This window comes from Alosa sapidissima, chromosome 11, assembly GCF_018492685.1.
Source record: "Alosa sapidissima isolate fAloSap1 chromosome 11, fAloSap1.pri, whole genome shotgun sequence".
Lineage (NCBI taxonomy): Eukaryota > Metazoa > Chordata > Actinopteri > Clupeiformes > Clupeidae > Alosa > Alosa sapidissima.
In genome coordinates this window covers 17,665,139-17,690,886 of record NC_055967.1, presented here as the reverse complement: position 1 = coordinate 17,690,886, position 25,748 = coordinate 17,665,139, and the positions used below count along the sequence as shown (strand labels likewise).

General features: G+C 41.7%; 2 protein-coding genes across 4 annotated transcripts; one reads left to right on the top strand and one right to left on the bottom strand.

The window, feature by feature from the left end:
- Nucleotides 1–39: 39 nt before the first annotated feature.
- On the bottom strand, nucleotides 40–3,157 carry commd4 (COMM domain containing 4). Of its 2 annotated transcripts, none has more exons than XM_042110335.1 (8): nucleotides 3,016–3,157; nucleotides 2,699–2,770; nucleotides 2,498–2,563; nucleotides 2,351–2,390; nucleotides 2,142–2,261; nucleotides 1,885–1,965; nucleotides 1,265–1,441; nucleotides 40–366 (listed from the first exon to the last, which is right to left on the bottom strand). In XM_042110335.1, exons 1-8 carry the CDS (start codon nucleotides 3,016–3,018, stop codon nucleotides 326–328), a joined length of 600 nt encoding a protein of 199 aa, XP_041966269.1. In that variant the 5' UTR covers nucleotides 3,019–3,157; the 3' UTR covers nucleotides 40–325. The 2 variants fall into 2 exon arrangements, with proteins under 2 accessions (XP_041966269.1, XP_041966270.1); XM_042110336.1 differs by lacking the exon at nucleotides 3,016–3,157 and adding an exon at nucleotides 2,858–3,004.
- Nucleotides 3,149–20,211, top strand: sema7a (semaphorin 7A). 2 transcript variants are annotated; one of them, XM_042110236.1, is made up of 14 exons: nucleotides 3,149–3,802; nucleotides 4,840–4,979; nucleotides 7,041–7,076; nucleotides 7,552–7,647; nucleotides 8,148–8,250; nucleotides 9,175–9,285; nucleotides 10,292–10,434; nucleotides 11,443–11,621; nucleotides 12,336–12,444; nucleotides 13,680–13,875; nucleotides 16,096–16,211; nucleotides 16,909–17,054; nucleotides 17,270–17,325; nucleotides 18,639–20,211. In XM_042110236.1, the coding sequence occupies exons 1-14, from the start codon at nucleotides 3,661–3,663 to the stop codon at nucleotides 19,073–19,075; spliced, it is 2,010 nt and encodes a 669-aa protein (XP_041966170.1). In that variant the 5' UTR covers nucleotides 3,149–3,660; the 3' UTR covers nucleotides 19,076–20,211. The 2 variants fall into 2 exon arrangements, with proteins under 2 accessions (XP_041966170.1, XP_041966171.1); XM_042110237.1 differs by having other exon boundaries at nucleotides 3,150–3,802; nucleotides 18,651–20,211.
- Nucleotides 20,212–25,748: the final 5,537 nt, after the last annotated feature.

The following is a 25,748-nucleotide window of genomic DNA, read 5'->3' as shown; positions in this document are numbered from 1 at the left end:
ACAAGTATGACGGTAACAAATCAAAATATTCACAATTCGTCAAATGAATCAATTTAATACTGTACATGAAGTGAGCATTCAACATATAAAACATTATGTGCTTGAGGCAAAGATATTCATCATGGAATAGGTAATGCAATGAAAAAGGCACAGGCCCTCAAGGAATGTGAAAAAGCAAATATATAATCTATAACAGACCACAACACACACAAGGCCAAAGGTGGTATACACTTCTGTACAAAACTGCATGGCAGTGCTGTGGGGTATTCTCCGTTGATCAATGAAATACGTGAATGATACAATAGTGCTACATTCATTCAGTGGGTCACTGTAGGGCATTCATCATGGCCTGGGCTTGTTTGAGTTCTGAAAAACAGTGAAAGGGTGCATATAAAATATCATCATCATCATCATCATTTTCAAAGTCTGTGGATTATAGCTGCCTGCTATTCTCAATTTGAAATGTTTAGGGATAGTGTGTGTGGTGTTGTCAGTATGGTGGATTGACATACATCTGCCAATATTGAAACAAATTAATGATTTAGTATAAGAGTGGCATATGCTCTACCAAAGAAAATAATCAATGTGGCATTACATTCATTTTGCCTATAAGAATTTAGCAAAAACATTAAGTTAATTATTTGGGGCAGCCGTGGCCTACTGGTTAGCGCTTCGGACTTGTAACCGGAGGGTTGCCGGTTCAAACCCTGACCAGTAGGCACAGCTGAAGTGCCCTTGAGCAAGGCACCTAACCCCTCACTGCTCCCCGAGCGCCGCTGTTGTTGCAGGCAGCTCACTGCGCCGGGATTAGTGTGTGCTTCACTTCACTGTGTGCTGAGTGCGTTTAACTAATTCACAGATTGGGATAAATGCAGAGACTAAATTTCCCTCACGGGATTAAAAGAGTATATATACTTACTTACTTATACACAGATACATTTTATCAGTGCTACTGTAATTGATGTAGAATTAATTGCTACCTACTGTATTACATTAAACATTAAGTTAATTACTTAAAGATACATTTTATCAGTGCTACTGTAATTGAGGTAGAATTAACTGCTCTCCTCTATATTATAGCTAGAATGTTATTCCTCATTTTTGTGAGTCACTTTGGATAAAACCGTCTGTTCAATGACTAAATGTAAAGTAGCATTGTTAGCTTCCTACATTACCAGATGACATGGGGCATATTATCTGTGATGCTACTTGCAAGAGAGGGACTACACGATGTGTAAAGCCCATCATGTGGCAGTGCACTGACCTGTCAGGAGTACTCTGAACTTGTCTGCTGTGATAGCCACCACGGTGGTCTGTGTGGAGCCCGACTCTGGCTCCTGGGCCTGTAGTCGGAGCTGCACCGATGGCTCGTTCACCTCTTTCAGCTCACTGGAGCTCAGCGTGTAGTCAACCCGCCAGGACACAGACTCCAGACGACCCACTGAGACACAGGGAGAAGAAGGGGAGGAATGGATCTATCTTTAGGTTTCCATAAATGAAACATTACAAACTAAAAAAAGGACTTAATGAAAGTGAAGGTACAAGCAGTGGTGTCAAATTGAAAACACACACACACAGATAATAAATGTAGTGTTGTTGTCAAGTATTAGCTGAGTTTTAGGGAGGGAAGCCATCCCTTTGAACATGAATCTGAATTTAGAGGTTGTTTCCCAATGTACTCTGTCATCCAGAAGGGTCAGTAATCACTGGCCCCACAAAACATTAACCCTGACCTCAGACAAATTAGAGAGCTGCAGATTTAGCCACAAACTACTGTAGATCCCACTTCTCCAGAATGATGGGATTTGGTTTAGAACCAGCAGCAAGATTCTACGCTCCAAGATCTTTGATCAGTAGTGTGTCATTTGTCATCTGTATACTCACGTCGCAAACTGCTTTCCCTTAGTTTATCCTGAAGGGCTGTGTGCTTGTCTTCATAGGATTTGCATAAGCCTGTGGTGTGTTCTGGGAAATTAGCATAGAAACACTGTGATATGGAAAAACCTGGACTTCTAGAATAATTAAAACAAATGGTCAATACCCAAGGTAACAATATTTGTAGAAATGTTGTGTTTAAAGATTGTAATCCAATGAACTTCCCATAGAATGCTGACACTTCGATAAAAGGACTGCAACTTTACCTTTAGGTAAGCCTAACTGCTGAAGCTCGCTTGATAGAGATTCACTATCCACGTCATGCTTTGCAGCGCTGGTGAGAATGAAACTAAGCACAGCAATACTGGCTTTGATGTCTCCCATCTCTGCAACAGATGTGAATTTAAGTTGGGGAAACTCAATGAAACAGCATTAAGGATTGCCATGAGGTCACAACTTGGGATAATCGTCTTACCAAATTTTGCATCCGTTGTCAACTTTTCAACTTTATCATACTGAAAAGAAAAATCGGGAGATCTGTATTAGGGGTCATCAAAGTCATGATGCTATTGGATGACGGAAAATGACTTCATATGATATAGACCTATTCAACATCACTTACGTCAATGCCATCCTCTAAAAGATCTTTCAACACTTGAACACAGAGCAGTTTCATCTTCACGCTGGACTACACAGGATGGAAGAGGACAGCAGCGGATGAAAAGGTAAATCAATTCAGCCAACTGAATGTAATCCATTATCATGCTATGCTCACACTGAACAATGCCAATTAACTCCGAGTAAATTAGGGGAGCTTCCTCACCAATTTAGCCAGCGTGCTTATCTCTGCAAGAACCCAGTCTGGACAGTCCAAATCACCACAGAAGCGGAATCGCTATAAGAAGACAACATCTTAACTGTGCACACCATATAATTTAGATCTCAATGAGAACAACATTTTTGTCAGCCCATTACAACTTACGTTAGCTTGTGGTTAGCACAAGCTAAATTAGCTATACAAGGGCATTTAAGTCATCATCAGATGGCGTTCTCTTGGAAAATATCTCAGGCAATAACACGATCAAACAAAGAGCTTAATATGACGTTGCCGTTTCTAAAAAAATATATATCCTGAAGTACCATTTTATTGATGTACTAATAACCACCCGTGTCAGCTGATGTGAATGTCTTCTTCTGTTTCTATCAGCCTATTTCAGCTGGTAGTGGCCTACAGCGACACCACACGGCCTGGAGTTGAAACAAGATCATTGGAACCACCGCGAGGCTATATTTTGTTTTAAAAATAATTATTATTATTTCCCAGTCATTTAGAGCCAGAGCAAAGTTCCCCAATGGTCAGCACACCGGACAGCTAGATTAGGAGCATTTGGCTGAATTTGACCAAAATAAATAGCCTAATAGAATATCAGACTTATCGAGCTCCACAAAACTCACAAATCACAAGGATGCTGGCCGGCCTCAGAGTGCAAAACTCCGAGTCCAACCACGTTATTCGCACCGTTGCTCTTTTCTTTTGGACAAACGCGTCAGCTAAATTAGACTACATGGGTAGGCATAGGCTACTTTTGTATAACCTAGGCGTGGTAGCCTATATTTTTCGAGAACGAGAGTAATATCCAAGAATTTTAGTTGTCGCGTTAAATTTGAGCCTGATTATTAATTACCTCATAAAATTGAAGTAGTGCGTGTGTAGCCTAGCCTACGGGCGGGGCCATTGAAGGTAATCCCACACCGCCCATTTAAATGCTTTAATGTTGTGAATAAATGGGAACCCATACTATTTTACGTTTATCAACCAAAATGAGACCGTCTCTGTCGGAGTTCCGCTTTTGTGTATGGAGCTTCGTCGTAACATTTGTGTTTTGTGGGAACCCACGGGGTATTCCAAGACTCAATGTGCGTCAGGGTAAGTTGACAGTTTAATTTGTCACCTTGTCACAGAGCCTATCTTAACACCCCCAATTATCACCACTTTTGTTCAGAAATTCTAAAACAACGATGTTTTTTAACACTTCAAAATAACATTTGCTAAATTAACCTGACATTTTTCAGTAGCCATAGGTGTGTAGATTTGAACAAAATCTGGTTTGTTTGTTAACGGGAGCATTTACTGCCTGAAATATCCGATTTTGTTTACCACGCTCGGAGTTATAGTGCTGGCCTGATGGGTCGCCTATTTACACCGTTTCAACGGCACATGAACGGTTAGACCGAGAATTCTCGTCGTGAAATTAAAATTCCACTGGAGCTCCAAGCGGTTGTGTACACGCAACCTTACAACACTGTCTACAGCTCATTGAGTCACGGTAAAATGTCATTTTTGGTACACAGCTAATTTAGATACACCTATGGTGTGGGTGGTTGCGTTTCTTTAGGAGTGTGCTGTTTTGGTTTGTATAGAAATTGATATTAAGTGGCACATACACGCAAGACGGTGGAAATACGGGACCGACGGTAATAGGGGGAGTTCCGATATATCTTTTTCACTGGGACAATAATGTGTATTATTTTACTATAGCCTACTAATAAGGGGTGGCGTTGAATGTATAATACCTAGTTATAATACCAGATATGCCTATTGGCCAGCCGTAGGTGAAGTGTTGTTGGTGTTTGTCGTAGTGTGCAATTAGTATTTGGTATATTGTAATTGATAAACTATACGTAATTTCTTGAAAATTATTCACTTCTACAGTTTTTAAATGTATCCCATTAGAGAAGGCACTGCGTTAGAAATCAAATTGTAAGCCGCTTGGAATAAGCGCATTAAGAAAAGCGGGCACGTAGATAAGCTAAATAAAGTCGCTGTCTCAATTGCATTAAACATTTTAAAGTATAGGACACACTTTCACCACTAGATACGAAACACAAATAAAAAAGCCTGCATCCTATCTCTCAACTGTGTTCAGGAGAGGCTAGACCGAACCCTTTTTTTCTTCTTTGCAGATGGAGTTCAAGACCGCTTTCCATACGAGAGAAATTTAAGTCACACCGTGTTTTATTATCATGGGAAATCTGACAGTCTCTTCATCGGAGGAACTAACTACGTGCTTCAGATAGATTTACAAAACGGCCATGTTTTGGAGGTAGGTTAAATGTCATCCTATATGTCCTCTCCACCACACCTGTGATTGGCATAATCTTATTATGTCTCAGCCGTTATCGCCAGTGTTTTCTACTGCCTGCACTGCTAGGCTGTGATCACACATCGATACGTGATATCCGTAGGACCGTAGCATCTTTTGTGAAGCTTGTGAGTTCTTGAAGTCCCGAAATAAATGGCACCGAATGTTTCGTGTAAAAGTTCTAAACTAAGCAACAAGCGGAGCGCAGGCGCGTAGCAAGCGTTGGGGATGTGGGTGTTATAACGTACACACTTGCTGGAACACGATTCTATCCCCCACACTTTTTGTCAGATTAAATTTAAAGTAAAATATGGAAATAAACGCTCCCGTAAAGAGTTGGAACCGTATCTATAACGCACACACAGAGACACAAATAGGTGTGTTGGTCATCCAGCCAATCAAGTTAATGAAGAACCAGAGCCGCTCTGATCAAATTCAAAGTGTGCGTCTTTCAAGGCTGTGCTGCTGCTTGGGTCTGCATTGAAACGTCTGCAGTGAGATAGAATTTCAGATAGAATTGAAATTGTTACCGCATTATGCTAATTTAGTAAACCAAAATTCACTGTCTGACTGACAGTTTTTGTCACAATGCAGGGAGTCAAAGTGAAAGCGGGGTGCGTGCACCAAGGCACCTGTTTCTGCAGGAAAACCTTTGGCTACTGTTCTCAAAGCATTATGCTTTCTCTGCCTATGATCTGCAGCTTTTCTCAAACTATGGGCCTGCTCAACAATTAACCTACTACTGCTCCACATAGCCGCGAAATTAAGTTATGCCCGGTGCTTCACACGTCTGCTCATTTGCAGCATACTTATTCATTTGGTGTCATCAACTATATAGACATAGCCCAGTCAGCACACATACAGTACGTCTCCAAGAAAAAAAAAGGAAAGGAACAGCTTAATTACATCGCGTTCCATTTAGAACGTCTTATTTTATCTGATCTTACAAACGGCGGCGTCAAAACACATTTGAGTTCTACATCGGAGATAGAACGCTTATGAGCGCTCATGCAATGTGTGCGTCCCTGCAGCAAGTTAAACTGTAGCCTAACGTGGGCTAGAAGCAACCACAGTCTAAACAAGAACGTGGCTTCCTGTAACTATCAATGGAAAAATGCATAGAAACTGCTAATCATAATCTTTAAATTGACTTAATTAAGCTGGCTACATGCAACACAATTTATTTATATTCCCTTTGCATATGTTTGGGTAGACTTCAAACGTTTTTGAATTTGAGCTTACATTTCCTTTACATTTATTTAATAGGTATTAGTGATACCTCGAAATTAGGCTGCTGTCTGTTAGGCAATTTATTGTAGCCTGCTAACCCATATGCACAAAACATAATTTCTGAAATGATTTCTTGATTTATAACATGAGATGTCTCCATGTAGGGTAGTGTCAAATAGTGAAGTGATAGCAGGTAGATCATGTAGGCCTACATGTCACATGAGCCACACGTATGAGGGGCGCTGCTTCTTCTGTCCCTCCCAAACTGCATTCAAATGGTGTGTTTAGCAATCAGAATTTCACATTTTTTTCGGGGGAGAAACTCCCGGACACCAATATAGTCCGCACCCCTCACAGAAAATACCTACAACGTCCCTGTAGGGAGTTATTTATAATTTGGCCAGATTGTTTCCTTTTCCTATTCCACAACCCCCACACTTTTAAAAAGCTTGATACGCCTCTGGCTGAGCGCATCATGCTAACCTTGAACACCCAGTGCGCATTCATGTGCTGATTCCTATGACTTGATGATACTTTATCTGAATAAATATATATATATATATATATATATATATATAATGGGCGAACTGTTCTTACCCCCCGGATCATTCTATTTTTACTGTTCTGTTTTTATTCTTTAATGGTTTTTATTTTTTATTCTTATATGTGTGTGTGTGTACAAGTCAACGAGTCAAAATTCCTTTTTTGTTTATGCAAACCTGGCCAATAAAGCTGATTCTGATTCTAAAGTGAGACGTTTTGAAAGGTGAAATTACTTGTTTCTTTTTGCAGAACTATACACTCTCATCAGACCACTCCTGCAGAGAGGTGAGCTTTTATATGTATTTTTACTTTGTATTATTTACTTGGTGTGGTTACCAAGCACAGCTTTCCACCAACAGTTGTATGTAATCAGGGTTGGGTAGTAATGGATTACATGTAATCTGGATTACTTAATCAAAATTACAAAAATCAGGTAACTATAATCAACCCAGGTTATAAAACAAAAGTGTAATCAGATTATAGTTACATTGTTGGGGATTACTTGATTACATATTATCATGCAAACAATGCAGTCGGGAAAATGCGTTCAGTACTTGGCAATATCGCATGTAATCTGTAGTCGGTAATGGATTACATTTCAAAGTAATCTGACCCAACCCTGTATGTAATCATATGATCAGAGTTGTTATATCAAATATTACATTTAACTTTTTTTGCCAGTGAAATAGTACAATGTACTGAATTTGATTAGTGTTATTCATCCATAAACAAGTCAAATGAAAGCTTGTCCTTGGTTTAGGGCCCCTGTGAGAATGTTGTCACGACTATTGAAGACTTCCTGGACGGCTTGTTCGTCTGTGGTACTGATGGAGAGCGGCGCCAATGCTGGAGGCTGGTAAGGAATTTACACACCTGCACGTGCGCAAACATATATATATATATATATATATATATATATATATATACACACACACACACACACACACACTTATGCACATATAAACACACACATAAACAAACACGTTCGCACGCACACACACACACACACACAGACTAATGGAGTGCTTACAGTGTTTCATCATGAACTAGAGAGAGACTTCAAAGCCATGCTTTGGGTTGGTGTAAGGGTTACATCTAACTCTTACATCTTAATTTAGCAGTCTCTCCTGTAATCATAGTTTATGATCAAACTAAGCCATGTTGCACTGAAAATTTTAGTTGAAGTTTTTTTTGAGTGCCACCTACTGGTCTATTGCCTTAATGGTCACATCCTGTGACTTAAAACTCATGCAGATGTGTCCCGTGTGTCTCATTGCCAAGACAACCGCAAGTGCTGCTGTTTACCACTGGATACAATCACTGTGCGCTAAACATAATGCCTCTCTTTCTATATAGTTCCCCAAAGAGAACAATCGTTCTTGTGAGGTAGTTGGGAGCATTGAGGGGATAGGAATCGCCCCACACACATTCTCACAGAACTCCTTATCCCTCTCAGTGGGTAAGTAAATCATACCACATGCTTAATGCTACACTCTGATGCAGACTACTAGAGGCTTTCTGACTATATTTAGCTGCTATCTCTGTGGCCAGACCTCAACAGGCATGCTAGGAGACCAGACTTACAGTGGGTGGGTGGTTATCTGAAAGCTGAGGATGCTTTGGCTGCATGTCTGTATCACCTCATGGATTCCATCAAGAGAAATTCCAGATTGATGAACTGACTAACCAAAAAAAGCCATTGCATTGCCACAAAGTCCTGCACTTGAAAACTGAGTTACATAACTGTATTAGGGGCAGCCGTGGCCTACTGGTTAGCGCTTCGGACTTGTAACCGGAGGGTTGCCAGTTCGAACCCCAAACAGTAGGCACGGCTGAAGTGCCCTTGAGCAAGGCACCTAACCCCTCACTGCTCCCCGAGTGCCGGATTAGTGTGTGCTTCACCTCACTGTGTGTTCACTGTGTGCTGAGTGTGTTTCACTAATGCAGAGACCAAATTTCCCTCACGGGATCAAAAGAGTATATAAACTTATACTTATACTAGTAAAAGTGAAAGTGAAAAAGAAATTCAAGCGTTTTCTGGCAGACAAGGTTGTCTGAGGACACATTTGATATCATATCCTCCTGGCCTCCTAAGTAAGCTCTCATTGTTTTTTCATTTGTGAGGGATCACTTGTTCCACATGTACAGACTTGATATACTGACCTGCTTTATAGCTTGATATACAGACCTGCTGTGCCGAGTAACAAGCACCAAATTTCACTAATAAGGGTTACAACAGCAACCTCTGATGTACACAATAAATGCTGTATTTCTAGCCTAGATTTTCATCCCACATCCAAGTTACAATTAGCTTATACAAAGTTTCTTTTCTGGTTTGGACTTCATATTTGAGATGGTTTCATTATTTTTTCGCCCTCTCCAGATGGTGATCTGTACACCGCTGCCCCTTTGTACAAGGATGGCAGCTCTTTGCAGTTCAGAAGGACCGCAGGCAAGCGCACTAACGTGTGGATGTACGACAAGTGGGTTACAGGTGAGTGCAACTGGTAGCGCAAGATGCTAACAATATCAAGGTGCTAACAATATCAATAAGGTTCTAACAATATCAAGGTGCTAACAATATCAATAAGGTTCTAACAATATCAGGGTGCTAACAATATCAAGGTGCTAATAATATCAAGATTATGGGTGCAACTTGTGAAAGAGATGTACGTAATGGAGGATTTGACACACAGGATAAGATTACGAGTAGAATGTTGTGTAGTTGTGTAGAGAAATGGTGGAAATGGAATATATACATATCAATGACTGAATGATTGAAATTATACTTTATTGATAATTTTAGAGCCATAACGATCCAGACTTTTGTTTTGTTTTGTTTTGTTGTTTTCCTTTTCTTGTGTGTATGTTTTGTTGTGTTTATTTGGGCTTTTGGTGATGCCAATGTATGATACCATTGACAAATTAAAAATAAAAAGTGTTAAAAAAAAAAAAAAAAAGATTATGGTTGCAATTCTCAGAGAGCACACCTAAGCCCACCTCTAAAAATGTGCGTCTGTACAGGAAGTCACTTTGGCTAAAAGCAGCTGCTAAATGAATGCAGACTTGTGTGCGCACAAACGCTGATTCCCTCACTTCCCACACTTAGTCACACCAGCTGACCATCACCAAAAATGCCAACCATGCCAGCTGTCTGCAGCGTTGGCAGACTTTTAATTGCACCCTGCCCTGCTGAAGTAGCCTTGGTCAAATTATTTTCTGCAGTGATAATGCTATCGCGCACCTAGCCCCAGTCACCACAATGCAGATTAGACTGGCTGCTTATCTCCGCTCCGCCACAACTGTGCTGTTCAGTTGCTCATTGTGGTGGCCTTGTCAGCAAAACAGTCAAGCCAGATGAATCATGATGGTCATGAATGGGGAAAAAAAAGGAAGTACTGGTAGTTATTTTAGTGTCATTGTATTTATTTATTCTCTCTCTCTCCCTGTGTGTGTGTGTGTGTGTGTGTGTGTGTTTTCTCTCCCTAAAACCCTTGTAGAACCCACCTTTATCTCAGCTTTCTCAATTCCCCGTGAGAACAACCCTGACAATGAAAAGATTTACGTCTTTGTCCGTGAGAAGAACTCTGATAGCAGTCCAGAGGCTGACCCCTGGATATCCAGAGTGGCTCGTGTGTGCAAGGTATACTCATATAGTAGCCTTTATACTTTTAAACACACACACACTCATGCTCATACACTTTTCCAGAATACTAGATGTAATAGATCTAGTAACCAATGGCAGTGATGAAAAGTATGCTTGACACTAAAAAGCACTCGAAAAGTATGCTTGACACTAAAAAGCATTATAAAATATTATATATATATATATATATATATATATATATATATATATATATATATATATATATATATATATATATATATATATATATATATATATATATATATATATATATATATATATATATCCACACTAATGTACAGCCTCCATCATTACTCATTACTAAATCATTGGCCCATTGATTAGAACTGGCATGTAATGCTGCTTAAGATATCTTATTTCCGGGATGCCACTGAGTGGATTGAGTTTACATTATTCATCCGAGTCATGTTGGAAACTTCTAGAAAGGTGACTCACTGTAATGTTAGACCTCATAGCCATTAGCTCTCCTTAGAGAATGGGTTCATGAATGGGCCCTCCCGGATCTGTGTAGAGTCTCTTTATAAGTATGGGGTTAGAAATGCATTATTTGGTCAGGGATCAGCAGAGAGGTCTTTGAGCGCACATGCCATAGGCTTGTCTGTCTGTGAGAACCAGCATTGTTCTCATAATCCCGCAGAACGACTGATCACCCTCTTGCTTTTGTTATTTCAGGATTTTTAAGACATGCATTGCTTTCCCGAGCAGAGGAATTCATTGTTTAATGTGGAGGTCTTGTTTGTTTGTATTGGGGGGTTTTATTGGCTCAGTCTGTTTATTGAGGATGGGGCTGACCGGTGTGCTTGGGTGGGATTTTTCTGCCTCTTCCTCAGTCTGTGAGAGCCCTATATGGGTTTAAGATGATCAAAGAATGTGTGATTGCGTGCATGCCTGCTCTGTTTGTCCAACCTCGAGTTGAGCTGAGATCAGTTGAGTTTCATGTTGTTCTATGACGTTCTGCTCCTGACCACCACCTTCCCTCCGCAGGCAGATGAGGGCGGGTCCAAGAGGTTCTTCCAGAACATTTGGACCTCATTCCTGAAGGCCCGGCTGGTGTGCGGAATCCCCAGCGAGTCGCTCTACTTCAATCGCCTCCAGGACATCCACGTGCAGCATGAGGCTGATTGGAGGAGGACGCGGGTCTACGCTCTCTTCTTCAGTAGCTGGTGCGCTTCGCTTCTCACCTGTTCTTCTTTTCTTGGCCCAGGGCCCTGTTGTAATGGCATTTGGATGAGGCACAAAAAAGCATTTCTTCATCAGAAAATATTTTATTTAGCAGTCTATGAGTGCCTCCGGGATAAGCACTCTTATGAACGCAACTTTCCATTTGTGTTTCTTGTTTGTCTTAGAGCAGCGAGCAGCAAAGGCTTTCAGTCAGATGCACACATTCTAAAGATGTCTGCTAGGGGTACTGATTATTATTCAGATTAGTATTAGTGGGCGTGGTGGAGCAGCATCTGGCCAGTGGTTGGCTTTGACTAAATTCCCAACTGTATATTGTGTGGTAAACTTTAACTTGAATTTTACAGACTGTGATTCTGGAAGAATGCTGTTAATGCTTGAACTCAACAACCAATGAAACTACAGTCTTCCTTTCTATGCTCCTGAAGCTGCATGTTGATTGGCTGAAATAGTTTAGGCCTATGTCTAGGTCCAAGCCACTTTGCTGGTTTCAAATTGGTTACAGCACTGTTTATCAAAACACACACACACACACACACACACACACAGAACTGAGGACAGCCAGAGGTCTGTGAGCAGCAACTTGTTGAATTTGACAAAACGTGTGATTGATTGGAATCCATTTGTTTTGTTGTAAATGACCTTTAGCTCCGTAAACTGATCAGATCTTTCTAAAATCTCTGTCAAATGTTCCCCAGGAACTCAACTGCAGTCTGTATCTACTCCATGGAGGATATTGACAGAGTTTTTGAGAACTCTTCCTTCAAAGGCTACAATGACCCTGTCCCCAACCCCAGACCAGGAGCGGTAAGGAACCTCTCATGTTTTCTCTTCCCCTGCATCCCAACAGGGAGCAGCCGTAGGCCTACTGGTTAGCGCTTCGGACTTGTAACCGGAGGGTTGCCGGTTCTAACCCCGACCAGTAGGAACGGCTGAGGTGCCCTTGAGCAAGGCACCTAACCCCTCACTGCTCCCCGAGCGCCGCTGTAGCAGGCAGCTCACTGCGTTGGAATTAGTGTGTGCTTCACCTCACTGTGTGTTCACTGTGTGCTGAGTGCTGTGTCACAGATTGAGATAAATGCAGAGACCAAATTTTCCTCACGGGATCAAAAGAGTATATATACTTATACTTAACAGCTGAAATGCTGAGGTCAGCTTCTCTGCATCCCAACACATATAATGCTGAGGTCAGCTTCTCTGCAACCTCACACACCTGTAGAGTCATGGTCAGGTTTCACCACTCAGCAGCTGAGTCATTACATGTCAGCTCTTTCTCCAACGCTACTCGTAACTGGGCTGCTGTCCAGATGGAGGAAAAGGCCTCAGTCTTCTATGAGTGTAAAAAAAAGTTGGACACCTTGAAGCATTTTTTGTGTGCTTTTTCTGCAGTCATAAGTCCACACAGAAGATAAAATTGACAGACTTGCACTTCAAAAACAAGTGTCAAACTTTCAAAACAAACTTCTTGAAAACATTTCTTGCTTGAGCACCGTTGGGCGTAGTGTTCCGTGGTCGTCAGTATTGTACTACGGTGTCCTGGTATTCCCCCCGACATAACATTTTCTTTTTCCTCTTATTTAGGTTCCTCCCATGTTCCCATGGAAACACAAAACACATAACGTATAGATGTGGAAACACTGAATCTCAAATCGGCCTGTATGACTCAGAGCGTGTAGTGGCCCATGGGGTTCCCTATTTCTAGATGAGCACTTCTGAAATGGAACACGCATGGAACACGACTTAAATGTTTTGCCAGTAATTTGATGCCATTTGGCTTTGTTTTTGCATAGTGGTTAGTGCTTTGGTGATTGGTGTGTTGTAACCAACACACATTTGGGTGTGCATGTGTCATCTGAATTTGGATACATGATTTGTAACCTGAATGACAAAATGACTAAATGTATCTTCAGGTTGTTAAACACACATGCCACAAACAAACACAAGCACCTAAACATGGAATGTAGTTAAAGTTGTCATTACCTATGGCAAGCCCTTTGAACATTTATTCTGATCTTATCTCCATTGCATATCTGTTTATTCAGTGTGTTAGAAACAGCAAGACCCTTCCTATTGCCACCATCACAGTCATCAAGGAGCATTCAGAAATGACCGACTGGATTCATCCCATCCACAGACACGCTCCTTTCTACGTCAGCAGCAACAACTACACCAAGATCGCAGTGGATCGCGTTGAGGCAGCTAACAACAACACATACAATGTGTTGCTTCTTGCCACTGGTAAGCTGTGTGGCACACTACACACACACTGGGCAACTTCCACATTGGTAAGGCCCACAAGCCACATCCTGCAGACTTGGCAGCCTGCTATTTCCTTAATTGTGTTAGGTTTCACTAGACTTGGTGGAGAGACCAAATTAGGTCCACTGCATTCTTTCATTGATTTGATACATATGTAGGTTTACAGATGCTTAAAACTATGTTAGAAAATGTTTTGCACATTCATTCCCCCCTCGTAGCATAGTAAATGATGCAGTAGATGATCAGTGTGACTTTTTAAGGCTGTTGTGGTCGGTAGTTAGTGAAGTAGGGAGAGCAGGGGAGACTGAATGTTTAGTTCTGAACGGATGTTGGTGAGCATGTGTTCAGTTCTGAACAGATTTTGAGCATGCCTGCTCCAGAAACAGGTGCTGGAAGGGTGTTGATTGCCGTAGCAATTCAGTGTTACCAAAAATCAAATGGTCAACCATCATATAAACACTGAATTATTCATAGCCCTTGCCTGAGCCCTTGCCTGCAGGAGTGAAAACGCATCTGAAAAGACCGGTTGACCCAAAAAACAAGGTTATGTCATTGTCTCCTTGCCCTTGTGATTGTAATATGGAATGAGTTAGCCCATAGAATGTCAGTGGCCAGAAGGATGCAAACACTGTCCCACTGTTCCAGAGTATGGAAAGAAAATCCAGTCATGACATTACACAGGCTAACTTGTTCTGTACACAAACGAATAAACAAGCAAAATATGGCTTATTACTGGTAGGAGTTTGCATAGATAATGTTTGGGTTTTTATTTTGGCAAGGATCTCCCCAAAAGGCCTTTGTGCATTGTTTTGATGGGAACATGCCCAAACCTTTGTTATTATGACCCTCGCTAGCGCTAGGCCCTAGGCAGTTTTTGTGAAATAACTACCCGAACCAACCGTTGCACCCAAGATTAAGACATCTGAACACAGCAAGCGTTTGCGGTCAGAGACACGTTAGCCTGTCCATCAGCTATTTATTCTTCATAACTCAGGTTTTTAATAACCTCAGTGTGTCACTCAGCTCTTTATTTTGCTGATTGCAGTCTGCCAGCTGAAGAATATGGCATTTGCTGACAGTTGTTGGGGTGCACTTGTATATTTGGTTAACAAGAAAATTAATAAAAGTAAGAGGGCAAAAGGTTAACTGCGGATAAGTAAGAAAAGTTTCCATGACAACACCCAAAAATGCTTTGTAAGGTGGATTGATGTCGTCATATCCCTTATTGGTTTGCCAAAACGTCAGAATTTGAACGCCAAATTCTGATTGGATTTTTGCATATAGGAAATAGGAAGACATTTGACCCCTTTGTGAGGATAAAGGATGAAGCACAGCTGCTCCAGCCTCAGATTTTGCGCAGATCTTAAATTGGGTTAAATACTGTATTCTGCAGAATATACATTCACTCTGCTGCTCAGTATTGCATCGGATTAAACTTAGTCAGGCTGTGTCACTTACCAGAGTACTAATTTTGGTCTTGAATTGAATGGGTAGGTTTGTTTTTTTCCCCACCACAATAGCCACTGAGACCTACATTTCTCCATTTTCAGTGCTGCAAGACACTTAGTTGTAAATATATGTATATTTAAGGGCAATGCAAGGATTGTGTATTTAATAAGGTGTTCCCGACCGATTTGAGGGCTGCTTGGGCCAAATATGCCAGGGCCGGATATTTGTCCCAGTCCATCCCTGATTGGCACAATGTATTCACATGTCGACTTTTGCCCGTGGAAGGGGCAGGATATGTGTAGACAACTGCCATATTGGCGTTTCAAACTAACCCAATGCCTTTCTATGGAGGATTTTTTGAGTGCCGTGTCTCCTCATTAGAAAGTCTCTGGTTACACCCCCAATAAGAAATGAAAATGCAAACTGCAAAATATGACTGAGTAGCGGTCATATTTTGCACTGCTATTCGGTACATGTAGTTTGTGTTGTCTTTGTCCGATTTCTTCCCCTTGATTGAAACTGCTCGTTACCAAGAATAGTTGTTTTCGAGGAACTCACACAGTATCCCAAGTATACTCCATAGAGTTGAGCAAAGTATGCTTTGTATGGTGCTGCTTCAGGATTTGTTGCTAGTCCCTGGAAATATGTAGAAGCCCCCGTCAGTGACCAGGCTGATTCCTACCCACATCAATTAATCATGAGCGTCTGTGATGAGTCATTCATGTCTGCACCGCCTTCCATGTCGTTTAGACACTGGAACCATCCACAAGATCTTGGAGAATGACCTCAGGGCGTTCATCATCTCAGAGACTCGCTTGTACAACCTCACAGTCCCCATCCAGTCCATGAAGCTCGACTCAAAGAGGGTATGACACTGACACACACACACACAGACACACACACACAATACTCCGCCCAGTCAGATGAGATCATTTGCAGTATTGTTATAATGTAATTTATTTATTCAGGGAAATTTGACCGAGCCCAGAGAGCTCTTTTACAGCGAAAATGTAAGAACAAATGGAATAGAAAAAAGAAATACATAAAAACGAGTTAGTTAAAAACAGGAGCACTGTACCGTAGCCATATCATTAAGAAAACACTTGAAATTATCAACTGATACAAATAGGCTTCAGTTTCAGACTTTGTTCATTTTGTGAAAAGTGTCAAAATGTGGGAGCAGTCCACTACCCCTCCCATGACTGGACAGGATCGTGCTCATTGGCTAATTGAAAATAAGCTTTAGTTCACTTTTTTTTTTGCACTATTGTAGTTTGATTGTGCACCATTCCATCATTCAAATTAGGGCTCGTAGCATAATCTCATTATATAGTCACACACTACTGTAATGTATGTTGCTTATGGTAAACATGTACAGATAGACATGTATGTTGTACACATTGTCACACAATATCTTTGTTAATATGTGTAGTATAGTATGATGTTTGTGTGATAACTCACCCAAAGCACAGCGACTAATTCCAAATCAGATTTTGGCAAGATACGTTGAAAGGTCAGCTGCAGTCATAAATCCAGAGCACTGATGCTGGTTTCCATTTGCAGAGGAAGCTAATGGTGGGATATCCAGGGCAGATGTCATACATGGACCTGCAGCGCTGTCAGGATTATAATAAGTCCTGTGAAGATTGTGTGCTGGCTCGCGACCCCTACTGCTCCTGGACATCTAGAGGATGCACTGCTGAAATGCCGTAAGTCTTAATCACAAAAATGATGCTGCTTAGAATGCTATGCTATGCATGCAGTGTGTTTTGATCTGATGTCTGCAGGTTTCAAAGCAAAATGTTTCAGGGGATTATGATTATTTATGATGCATTGGATTATGTTGTCATGTTGTTGATCATACCATGCAAGGATCATGTTGCATTGTTTCATTTCTATTTTATGTTTTTTTTTTTTTTTACAGTCGGGGTATTCAGAACATTGCAGACGGCAAAACAGACGTATGCCACAATAAATCAGGTAGCGACCATCTGAACTGTTTTCCTTTTACGCCCTTCCTTTGGCTGTTGCAGTGAACATTAAGTATAACTACATTTCCCCCAGATTTCCCTGAAGGCTTTAGACCAAGGAAAGATTCCAGCTGTTTCTGGTTCTGTTATGACTCAATGGCATGTTGAGGTCAGACATATGCATTATTAGTGGGTTTGATCCAGCGATCCAGCAACAAGCCTACTATTGTTCTTCTTCTTAAGTTTTCTTGTATCTTCCTATTCACCCACTTTTTGCAAGGACTACTGCTCCTAGAGCGTTTGAGCTATCGACACGGTTCCAACTCCAATTCATGCCCGAACTGGTGTAGCTTGCTTACATTTTTCGTGTGGCTGCAACCATTGAAATTAATGGCGGAATGTTTAGGATTTGAATTTTGATTATGACATCACAGCTCTAATTGCTGAAGCTTGCACCTGGCCTGGAGTTCTAAGCCATCTGGCAGCTGGGCTGGGCTATCTGTATCTGTAAAGGTGTGTGCATGTAACTTTTGACCCGTATGTCCGATTTTCAAAAATGAGGTACCGTTGGAATCCTCGAATGAAGCCCAGTTCAATGCCTAGCCAGCACCAGTTGTAAAGGTCATGTAAAAAAAGATTGAAGCGCTGTCCCATCTTTTTTTTTTTTTTTTTTAAAGCCAAGCCATGTCAAACAGATCTTTGTAGATCCACAGTGGACCATGTACAGTACATGACCTGTATACACATTTTTGTCTTCAACCTTAGCAACCAGCATAGCAACTGCATGATTTATCATAGCAACCACCATATGTACCCTAGCAACGCCCTAGCAACCATCCTAATTAACCTAGCAATGCCCTAGCAACCACCTTAATTACCCTAGCAACAACCTAGCAAACACCTCTATAATGTTAACCTAGTGACCACCATAGCAACCACCATGATTACCCTAGCAACCACCATAGCAACCATGTTGTTGCATAGCAACCACCATATGTACCCTAGAAACGCCCTAGCAACCATGCTAATTACCCTAGCAATGCCCTAGCAACCACCTTAATTACCCTAGCAACAACCTAGCAACTACCACTATAATGTGACCCTGGCAACCAGCATAGCAACCAGCATGATTACCCTAGCAACCAGCATAGCAACCGCCTTATTTTTGCGTTTTGGCCTATTAGATGTTGCATTAATGCAGATAACATTTGGTCCGTGTGCCCAAACTGCACCTGATCAAACCTACTCTAGCAGTTCCTCGGAAACGCAATTCTAGTTCTGTCTCATGTTCGTTAACACCCATGTCTGACATGCTTCCCACAACCGCCTCCCCAGCGTCCAGCAGCTCCACCAGAACCAAGCGGGCCACCCTGATGTCATCACCGGACCTCCAGAGACTGGTGCACTCCGTCCCGCTGGACTTCCCCTTCTACCTGTCCTGCCCCATCGACTCGCACCATGCCACCTACACCTGGGAGCACGAGGGCCGCCACAGCAGCGCCTGCCAGCAGGCCGGCTCCAACTGCCTGCATCTCATTCCCGCCATGGGCGCCGAAAACTACGGCAACTACACGTGTGTTTCCAGGGAGCGCGACTACACCAGAGTGGTCAAGAAGTACCAGCTGCTGAAGCAGGAGCGTCCTATTCCTCCTCCTTCTCAGCCCAGGGTCATCTTTCCCAAGATCAGAGGAGACGCGGCAAAGATCACATCACACCTTACGTCAGTGATTATGGTCGTACTGATGGTGGAGCTCCTTTGAATGGCTGAAGCTTAGTTTAGACTATCTATCTTTTCTCCACTGTTTCTTCTAGCTGTTTTTTTTTTTTGGTCAAGAGTGGGATGAGAGAGAAGTATTTTGACCCGATAAAATTGCATGGCTGTATTTGAAATGCCCTAAAATACCCATGTAAACTCTGTGTTCCACATGGAAAGAAGGAAGTGTGTGTATGCACAGCAGGAAAGAAGCTGAAGAGAAGAAGGAGCAGTGTAGCGAACGTCTAAGTCCACATACTCCAAGCAGAGTAAGGAGTCAGAATCTGAACATCTGTCTTTCTGAGGTATCCGCAGCTGCCTGTGTCTGTGCGTGTGTCCACAAGGGAGTATAATCGAGGCCTTGCTCAGTGGAGGTTCAGCCAGTGGTCTGCTCCACAGTGTGAGATGGGCATCTTGGGAGTCCCATGAGCATGATGGGGAGAGACTGTGTGTGGCGTCATCTCAGCTGATGAAAGCGTCTTGAGTGCTTTGACGTTCCATGCTGCTGGTCAATTGGCCAGTACCAGAAGGTTGCCAGAGGATTGCTTTAGCTTCTCTGGTTTGTATCGTCCTCAGTGGTTTGAGAGCCCATGTTGGTAGGCTACCCAGTAATATTTCAATTTAGTTGTATTTACAGTATAGAGCACTGTAAAAAACAGGCATCCAGGCACCTTAAAGGCGCCTTGGGAAAGAGGACCTTCATGTGCCCAGTGTGAACATGAATCTTGTCATGGACCAATGAGTCGTCAGGACCATCAGCTGCATGGTTACTGAAAGCACCCTGGTCTTCCATTGGCCTGTAGATGCCTGATAGAGACCAACTCTGGGTCAGTCTTAGTTCACCACTGGTTCAAGTAGACTTAGTAGAGTGAGTATGTGTCATTAGGGGTATGACTGGTTCAAGTAGACTTAGTAGAGATGTGTACTTAGTAGAGTGAGTACCGGTATGTGTCATGGGGGGGTATGAAAGCGATATATACTGATCAAGCCCTGTTCAGTCTGTGTACCCTGAAACAGGCTATGGAAAGGAAAAGCGTTAGCATGTTGTGGATACTGAAGTTGACACAGACATAATGCCAATGTAGTGGACGGGATGAAGGCTTTAGGTAGCTCTCAACACACAACAGAAGGGCGGGGGGGGGGGGTCCATATCAGAGATGGCATCAGGGGGTGTGACCGCTAAGTTCTGTGTGCGCGGGGTTAATTTGGTTCACTGCCACTGTGTTCCTCTGGACAGGGCGTAACGGACCAAACAGGAAGCTGTTGTATAAAGTTTTCTAGAACCCATTAAAATACTTTAAATACGCATTTCTGTTGGGTGGGTTTTAACGTTTTGAATGGTGTTGTAATAAGCAAGGGATTGCTTCTAAATTGGCCTGCAAAATAACAAGTGAATGTGAGCTCATGGATGAAGAATAATAATGCCTATGTCTGTCCACATGGATACAATATAGACCAGCTGACACATTTTGCATGTTTATTTATTTATAATATTTATTTGTATTATTTATGGTATATGTTATACCTAACTATGATTTTGTGCTCAACAACGATTAAATATAGAAACTTTCATGTTCATGTTGGATTAGAAATGTGGACTGGTAATTAATATTTTTCACTGTCATGTGACAGCTCTGACCTAAAAAGCTTTATTTTATTTTTCTCTTTCTTTTTTAAATAAAACATTATTTTTAGACATGTCCATTGGTGTCTGTCATTGTGAAATCAATACTGCTTGTGTCCAGAGAGGAGAGTAGACTCATGGAAAAAGCATCAGTAGTTTCAGGGAACAGCAGGCACACAACACCTTTGTTAGGCTTATTACGGCTCCTTTGTTAATATTTGACCAGGGCAGTGAAGCAGAGCAGGGTGTGCAGTGTGTAGTGTTCCATTATTCAGAGTGCTGAGAGACTCGGTAAACAGCGTGATCGGGCTGCACAGGAGGCAAGGCGTGGGATGGAAAGTTGAGTTGAGACAGTAATAATGTTGAAGACTGGGACTGGGCAGCCTGGGAGTCCCCTGAGCATGATGGTGAGAGGCTGTGTGTGGATTGATCATCCCAGCTGATTAAAGCATATTGAGGGCTTTGACGTTCCATGCTGGTAAATTGGCCTCAGTGGTTTGAGAGCCCATGTTGGTAGGCTACCCATATAATGATACGGTTCTGGGTAAGAGTAGAGGTTTACATTAGGGATGTGTTAATGACTAGGTTGTTCATGAAGCGAAATCTTCATCCTTCATTGCACAACATACGGTAGGGGCAAAGGCAGGCTCCACATTAGGACCAACTTTGATGATTGCTGTGGCACTAGGGCATAACTTTTATCAGTATATCTCACAGGAAATACTCCCAGTTTATCTGTTGTGGAACACCCTTGTGTGTGTGTGTGTTCGTGTGTGTGTGTTCTCCCTGTCTTGACTGTAAATGTGTTTTTTCAAGCACCACTCACCTCACTCAGAGGGTTTATGCAGTTCCACTGAGTAGGAAATAGCAGCGCCTCTTCATCTGCAAGATGATCACATGCTAGGTAACCTACAGTGAAAGGACATGTTCAGCTGGGCCACCTGTATATTTAGCATTAAGTGCTGAAGCTGTTCCAGGATACAGGATCAGGAGGAGACTCTGATTCAGGACAGAGATCAGCTCTCGTAATTAGGTCTGGCTTTGATCAGAGAGATCACATTTGGACTATTACCTTCCACAGGGACTCATGCTTGCACTCTGGTGCACTGCAAACTGAGCTTTAAACAGTGTGTTTGGGTACCCGAAAAAGGTGTAAATATTTAAAATGGGAAAAGTAAATAAGGATGCTCTTAACGCCAAAAAAAGGGCATATTTACTGCTAATAATGCATAAAGGATAGACATTCCTTAGGGTTACACAGGATGTCAACCATGTCCCAGCCAGAGAAATATTGAACTGAAATTTGAGAACATAAAGTTGTTTTTATTCTCATGATTATAATACAAGCCAATTTGACAAATGTTGACAAATGTATGTGCTAAATGAAAATAGTTATGCTATCTTTTGCACAGGTACAGCACCATCTGTTTTTATTATTTATTTATTTTAAACTCTTGATCTTCACACTGCAAGAATAGATGTGTCCTAAAATACTCTTCTGACAAGTAAAGCTTGTGTCTGTAAGTGGAAGTTTTAAATACAGTAGCAGTGCATGACATGAGTCAGTGTCTGTTGTGGCTTCTCTGAGTATGAATTCAACACCTTTGCCATGTCTACACCTCATCATAGTTGACCACAAATAGAGAATAAATAGAATGCATGTCATTTCAAATATACACAGGAGAGATGTTCAATTCCTTGTGCTATAGGTAGGGGATTTCACACAGTGGCCAATCTACAACCAAGCCTTTTTACTGTCTAAACCAAAATCACTAACAAATCACTAACAAAAGCATCACCAACAGAACAGCCTTCAAGAGCATTTCACTGGGGTTGTCAAGCAGACACCTTATTTCAGGCAACTTCCTTCCTTTCATTGAATTAGGCCCACGACACCTCCAGAAGGCTCAACAGTGGTGTCTAGTGTCCAACATTCACCCCCCTCCACACTCATGATGGGTTCTCTACCAACAAATACTGACAACGAACCACACCAGACAACACAAAATCACCAACCAAGCAGCCTCTGTGTGCAGCAAATAGGTTTCAGCAAGTGCCTATAAACTGGCCCAGGCTGTGAGGGAGTACCCAGGAGGGGAGGGGAAGAGTTCAGAGAGCCTGTTTGTCGGTCATGATTAAAACAGCTTACGCAGCCCATATATCTCTGAAAACAAGGACTTTGTACATACACAACTGTGTCAACATTTTAATTTAGAGGTATGGCCGACATGACAAATTACTCCCTCTCCATCTCACACAACATGTGACCTTATTCCACGTCAAAACATCCCCTCAACTCATGACTTCTGCATCTTGTGATTTTATTCAATTCTTCCTACTCTAAACTTGCCTCAGACTTTAATTAAATGTCTTGTATTATGACGACTGTCTGGGCATGTGTGTGTCAAAGGTCAGCAAAGTGGTAGGCTACACCAAGTGGGAGCCTGTGCCGGAACCTTCAGACGGATGTTTACATCGGTAAAAGAGGGCTCGAAAACATTCATCATTTTTCTGAGTGGACAGCAGTATGTCGGCAACACCACCCACTGGTGTGATGTACCACACTGTCCACTCAGAGCAGGTGTTGGTAGAGTACATGCACAGTAAGGATCACCGGGTGAATCAGTTGAACTCTGACTGGCCTTAATGAGCTCTCCTTCTGTAAAGCCTCTTAGCTGCACAGTGACACTGTTGCTAGGCTTTTTATTTTTATCCTGCTCTTCTTCGCTGATGTCTGCCAGAGTAATTACCTCTCCTAAGGATGTTTTCGGTGCTGTTAGATTGTTTGTAAGCAGGACAATGCTGGCCCAATTTCCAAAAAAAGTTAGGAAAAGCTAGGCCAATCTCTCAAAAACTGCCTCAGCCTGGGTAAGTAAGGCCTGAGTAAAACAGCAATCCATATTCCTACCTAGAAGAAACAGTCAGTGGGACTTTACTGCTGAGGTAACTCTTCTGCTTGATAAACTGTATGCACCTGTCACTCAGGGGGCAGAGATGGATGGCCAGTTTAAATCATATGAAACCTCTGACACAATAAGCAAGGTGCAAGGTTTACTTTTGTAAACTTTATACTTTTTGAGATATTAACAAAAAACAAGTTTATTTTTCCCCATAGACTTTGCATTAGCACTATGACATCGCAATGGACTAATTAACTTGATTTGCACCTGTATCAACTTCCAGCTGCTCAACTAGGACCCATCAAAGGGCCAGTTAAATGGATTGCACCTGTATCAACTGCTTTCTGCTTAACTAGGCCAACTCTCTCTGTGTCTCTCCATTCTACAAGGATATAAGGCACATTCCATCCAACTTTCTATCCATTCATCCTCTTCAAACCATTCACTCATCCACCCATTAAACTATCCATCAACATCCATTAAACAATCTGCCTATCAACATCCATTACACTACACATCAACTTTTAAACTATATACTCTGTCTCAGGCTTTAAACATACAATCTGGCTCTCTTAAGACTACTATTTCCTCTGCCCACAACTGTTTCAAAATAAATGTCCTCACTACAATAATTCACTATTAAATAATGTAACTATTTAAACTACTCAACTATTTAATTGTTCAGCCATTTCAACTGTCAGTTGTTATCAACTATGACTCCTGCCAACTGTTTCCAAATAAAAGTTTGTTTGGCATTTTATGTTCATATACAGTATGTTTATATTTTCATGCACTGGTAATTTCCTCAAAATTACATTTTCTAGTTTATTTTATTTATTTATTTATTTAGCTAGGTGGTCTGTGATTTTCTTTATTGGTTAAGTGGTCCTTGGTCTGAACAAGTTTGAGAAACACTGCTCTACATGATTTCCTTGCTCTCCACCTCTAAACTTGTTCTAAACTTGGTGGTGTTTACCACCTCCACATTGACCCCATCAATGGAGACTGGTAGCAGAGCGGGCTTAGACCTGCAGAAATCCACTACCATCAACTTTACTTGAACCATTTACTGGATGTAAGAAATGCAGTGAAATAACTATATGCATGTGACAATAAACTTCCTTGTATCCTTGTATCCTTGTATCTCCTTGGTCTTCGAAGTGTTAAATTGAAGGTGGTTGAGTTTGCACCATTGCACAAAGTCCTCCACCAGGCTGCTGTACTCCTCCTCTTGCTCGTCCCTGATACACCCCACAATTGCAGTATCATCAGAGAACTTCTGCATGAAGCATGATTCAGTGTTGTAGCAGAAGTCAGATGTGTACAGGGTGAACAGGACTGGAGACACAGTTCCCTGAGGAGCTCCGGTGCTGCTGATCACAGTGTCAGAGAGACAGGCCCCCTATGCAACATTTTCAACTTAATAGAACAGTAGCCTTATAACCTTCCTTTCCTTTATTGTAGGATACAGGTTTAATATTTAGTTTGAGCTTAGTTTATGGGCATTCTCAGGCAAGTAAGTCAAATGGTAAAATAAAAAGAGGTGGCTAAGCTATGAAGTCGATGATCAAGGTAAGGTGGACAATGACATGGGCTACGGTTTTTTTTGGCGATGGTGAAGTGTGGGCATCTGCGCCTTTTGTCTAGTATTGGTGTCGCCCGGTGCGTATAGTCTCCAAAAAACGTAATACTGTTTTTTTTAAAAGACATTCACTAAACTATTCCATATCTTTTAGAGTTACTCTCCATTGGCTCCCTATAGAAGCCAGAATTAAATTTAAATCTCTCACTTTGGCCTTTAGGACACTGACTGGATCTGCTCCTAGTTTTTAATTCAAGACGTTCATTTAATCAAGACGTACATTCCCAACCGCCCACTGCGGTCTTCTGATGAGGAACACTAGGTCTAATTGAAAACTCTTTTCCTCAGTGGTTCCATGTTGGTGAGTTGCCCAGTGCTCTCTGTTCCTGTGGTAGTTTTGGGTCATTTAAGAGGGATCTAAAGACATTCCTGTTTAACATGCACTTAGTTCTTTAAGCGCTTCTTATGCGTTATGGTTTGTATAATATTGTTTTATTTCCATTAGGCTGTTGATTAATTTGACATTATTGTTTATTATTGATATTCTCCTTAATGTAGTCTTACCATGTCATTG

Bases quoted from the DNA above. Each gene is read 5' to 3' on its own strand.
- commd4 (XM_042110335.1), bottom strand. The intron at 2,262-2,350 runs GTAAGACGATTA...CATCTGTTGCAG, and splicing joins GACAACGGATGCAAAATTTG to AGATGGGAGACATCAAAGCC. The intron at 1,442-1,884 runs GTGAGTATACAG...CCTGTGTCTCAG, and splicing joins AAGGGAAAGCAGTTTGCGAC to TGGGTCGTCTGGAGTCTGTG.
- sema7a (XM_042110236.1), top strand. From the start codon at position 3,661: ATGGGAACCCATACTATTTTACGTTTATCAACCAAAATGAGACCGTCT. The intron at 3,803-4,839 runs GTAAGTTGACAG...TCTTCTTTGCAG, and splicing joins AAGACTCAATGTGCGTCAGG to ATGGAGTTCAAGACCGCTTT. The intron at 8,251-9,174 runs GTAAGTAAATCA...CGCCCTCTCCAG, and splicing joins CTCCTTATCCCTCTCAGTGG to ATGGTGATCTGTACACCGCT.